The sequence below is a fragment of the Monopterus albus genome, unplaced genomic scaffold (genome assembly GCF_001952655.1).
Source record: "Monopterus albus unplaced genomic scaffold, M_albus_1.0 scaffold41.1, whole genome shotgun sequence".
Lineage (NCBI taxonomy): Eukaryota > Metazoa > Chordata > Actinopteri > Synbranchiformes > Synbranchidae > Monopterus > Monopterus albus.
Window position 1 is genome coordinate 320,121 of NW_018127921.1, and position 4,409 is coordinate 324,529.

General features: G+C 39.3%; 1 protein-coding gene across 1 annotated transcript in view; it reads left to right on the forward strand.

Annotated features, from left to right (window-relative positions):
* The window catches only part of LOC109959894 (ankyrin repeat and sterile alpha motif domain-containing protein 1B-like), a 110,560-nt gene that overhangs the window by 59,706 nt on the left and 46,445 nt on the right, over nucleotides 1–4,409 (forward strand). The window contains exon 3 of the mRNA XM_020599631.1: nucleotides 2,092–2,248. Coding sequence (XP_020455287.1) covers nucleotides 2,092–2,248 — 157 coding nt within the window. The remainder of the gene's footprint in view (nucleotides 1–2,091; nucleotides 2,249–4,409) is intronic.

Here is a 4,409-nt window from a genome sequence, read left to right on the forward strand (position 1 = left end):
AGAGCATTGAAGATGGGTCGTGGCTGGGTCTTCCAGCATGACAATGACCCCAAACACACAGCCAGGGCAACTAAGGAGTGGCTCTGTAAGAAGCATTTCAAGGTCCTGGAGTGGCCTAGCCAGTCTCCAGACCTGAACCCAATAGAAAATCTATGGAGGGAGCTGAAACTTTGTGTTGTCCAGCGACAGCCCCAAAACCTGAAAGATCTGGAGAAGATGCAGTGTGTGCAAACCTGGTCAAGAACTACAGGAAACGTTTGACCTCTGTAATTGTAAACAAAGGTTTTGGTACCAAATATTAAGTTCTATTTTTCTATTGTATCAAATACGTATTTCATGTAATAAAATGGAAATAAATAATTTAAAAATCTAACAATGGGATTTTCTGGAATTTTTTGTAGATTCTGTCTGTCACAGTTGAGGTGTACCTACGATGAAAATTACAGATCTGTCCGTTCTTTGTAAGTGAGAAAACTTGAAAAATCAGCAGTGTATCAAATACTTATTTGCCCCACTGTACCTGTCCTGCTGCGGGGCTATCACCCCTCTACGGCCCTGTCCAGCTCTCCTGTGCCCCGATTGGGCTGCAGGTACTGCCTCATGCTACCTGTAGTGACAAGGACACTAGCAAAACACAAACTTGAGAAGAATCAGTCAGGAAGGATAAAGAGAGTGTCTTTGCTTGTTGGTCAGCAGGATTATTGACAAATGGCTGGATGGATCATCAGCATACTTGGTAGAGACATTGGTGGGGACCTAGAAATAATTAGATTTTGGCTGTCAAAGGTCAAGGTCCTGAGATTCTCCAGTGTGAGCCAGTTATTTAACTGCCACTTAAACATGAGTGAATTATATAAAAAAAATATAATCAAATATTAAAATGAACAGCTCAGTTCATTAAGCATCTCGGTGCTGCTTTCCACCCTGCTGCTGCGAGAGGTTTCACCCTTCTCTCTTCACCCACTGACATTTTGAATGCAAATGAAGCAGTTCACCTTTCTTTTTGAGAAAGAGGTGACAACTGCAGCTGGGGGCTTCTTCATAGGAAACTGTATCGCTGATATTACAGTTGAGCAGCAGCTAAACGGGCTGTGACTGTAAACCTCAGCTCTGTGATTTGTCACTTTATATATTTGTATAATTGTAATTACTTTATTAGTGGTAAATGGGAGCAATTATAGTTTCTCAGTTGTTGATCATTTTTGGTTGAATTGTTTTGTGTTTTTCTTGGCCTGGTAGATTAGTTGGCCACACACAGCACTGAAAATCCTTCATTGACCAATGCCTGGATTAATTAAGGTCTCCTAGTATAATTGCTGGTCAGATCATAGCTGCATGCTCATATGATCTAGAAGGGAATTACAAAATAACACTGACATGGACCAGTGAACCTGTAATCATGTAGTAAAATAATGGACATTTTGTTCTGCCATGTCAGTGCATTTACATTGATAAAACCTGTTTTTGAAAATTAAACAAGTGACCCAGGATTTGGGGGCTAATGAAGTGGACTTAATTTAGTTTTTTGCAATGTTACACATGCAGAGTACAATATTTTCAGGAGTTGTAATGTAGTCTTCTTTGTTCTTGTTTCATCAAAATCAAAGAGCATCCACATGCACACACGTCTTCAGATTTAAATGAACTATAATTTTGCACATTTTTGCAATTTTATTTTACTTCAAAACTGAACTATGTAAAACTACAGAAAGACGAAGTTCAGGCTCAACTGGGAAAATAATTCCCTGAGTTTGTGACTAAAAACACAAATGTATTCAACCAAGTATCTTGGTGGCAATAAAAGCACTTTCATTATGTAGTTTGTTTTTCATCAATAAGCAGCCTAGGCAGATATTCAGTAAACGTATTAATAAAGTGTGTTGAAAACTTGCATAGGGCTTTGTTTTAAATTTAAAATTCTAATATTTGTGCATCAGGTTGAAAGATGTTAAAAATGATTTGCTGTTTTTAAGGAAAATGAACCATATTCCATGATCTGGGTTTCAGGTTTTCTCACTCAGCTCTTCTTCCTTCCCTCTCACCATCCCTCGGACACTCTGGTCTATTGTTCTGCATCTGTCACTCACTCAGGGAGGTGGTGCTGAAGCTGCTTCAGTTTGAGGCATCTACAAATGTGGCTGACAGCAAGGGTTGCTTCCCTCTGCACCTGGCTGCCTGGAGGGGAGATGTGGACATTGTTCGCATTCTCATCCACCACGGACCCTCGCACTGTCGTGTCAACCAACAGGTAAACACCATAATCTCATCATTATACCCGTAAAAATCATCTTTTTTGGGAATTTTAGATTATGCTAGAACCACATATAGTGTCTCCTCAGTCTAACAAAACTATAATTGCCATTCTAAAATGGTATTTATGAAGAAAGAAGGGTGACCTAGTGGTTAGCAGACAGTCAGCTGTAGAGTCCATCCTGTATGGCAGGAAGCCATGGCCTATGGCAGCTTCCGGTACAAATAAAGAAAAGCTGAAAAAGCTGCTTAAAGAATAAATATGTATGCTCATGCAGCTTGCATCTGTTGACACACTGAACAACTATCTGCTCTGTTTGGTTCTAATTAGGTGGAGCAGGGTCTAGTCTCCGATATGTCTGTGTGTCACCTTGTCTGATACTCCTTTGAAGCAATACACACAAAGCTTTGATGCTGAAGGGAGCCTCAGAGCTCCCACTTACATATTAAATGGTGAATTTCTTGTGTGCCAGATCCAGAAAGGTCTTATCTACTAAATTAAAGCGGGGTTCTTCTATTGTTTTAATCAGGGCATGTAAACCAGTGCTGCCGCAAGTTGTCTCCTTATGTCTCCTGTCCAACAGAGCCGATCATTCACAATTCTCGGTAATCTCTCTTTGACAGCTGCGTGAGCATTTCAGCTCCAGGAGCAGTCAATCTGCCACTACTGTCGTTCCTCATCAGCAAAAATGACCTCCTCCTCCTCCTTGCTCACTCTTTTCAGTCTGTCTCTGCTTGTAGCATAGTAATGATGTCACGGCTTGCTGATGTGCAGCTTTTTAAACACAGAGGAAGTGGTGTTTAATCACAACTGGTGGCTACGTGTTGACCTCATAATGTTATCATTTTGATCGTGGTATGGTAATGGACCCCCCAGGTCACTGGAACATTATTTACTCAGCCTAATAAGCACACTTTTCCTGTGTCACCATTAGTCAAATCGTTCCTCTCTGAGAGTTGTTAAAACCCAATTGTTTGCTGTGAAAAATCATATTCATTGCCCCAGATATGAAGAGGTTTGTCAGCAAGTGATGTCGAGTAATTTTATTTTTTTTCTCCATCAATGATTTGTAGAGCTGAGTGAGCTGCTGTGCTGGCAGTGTGGCCGCTCACTGAGTTCAAGCTGCTGAGCAACAAGATACTGTACATAAATCGCTGACTTCAGAGCATAGGCAGGTGTGTGTGTTTGTAAAACACATCTCTCATGCTTTCTACTTCTGTTTTAGCTATTTCTTAAATTTACTGTAATAGCTAACCCTAGAGAAGCCACTTTATAACGTTGTAGGAGGCATGACTTGTTGCCTACAAAGCGTGAAATTTAACAATAGACAAACTAATGCTGCCGAGAATATCTGGTGTGATTTGCAAATCAAAGCCCAGCAGGCAGGATGGTGTTTTCCATGCTGCCAACATCTGCAAAGATACGAGGCGTGGCTCAATCAGGTTGGTCTGCTGAGTAACTGTCTTTCTGGGAGCAGTTGGTTTTATAGCGATGTTGAATCTAATGCAAAATAGTGTTTTTACGCTGATGATGTTGCTGCTCTTCAGTGTTTTAGAGATGTTTATTGTTATAATACTAAGCATGCAGTGGTGTTTAAGGAGTGAATGTAATGTATAAATGGAAAGTTTACATGTGTTTAGTCATTTGTAGTGTCTGTTTTTATGCAGATCCATACTAAAGTTTTGGTTTGATTTTCTTCATTATTATTTACATGCCATAGACATGATGTCTGCTCAGACTTGGGCACTGTTTCTGGAGTGCAGTTAACAAGGAAATGTGAGCTTAACTTTTTATATAAAGCTATATAAATGTGCTGTACTGCATAGCCTTTTACTTTTTTCTTTCTTTTTTACTGCAGTTTTTCTCAAGTTATTTGTTAGTATGTAACAGAAGTCAGATAAAAATTGCATGGGCATTTATGAATATTTGTTCATTCACCAAGAAATACTGTATTTATTTATTAATTAATGTGAAATATGCATTCACAGATTATTGCCTGTGCTAGCATTAAACTATCTGAGGGTTAAAAATAAAATATACAGTATGATTATATGTAGAATGTGGTAGCTGCATCAATTATTATGACACTTGTATTCTGATAAAGTTAGTTCAGTGAAAGTGGAAAGAGACATGCATTGTACATTCACATGTAAACCAC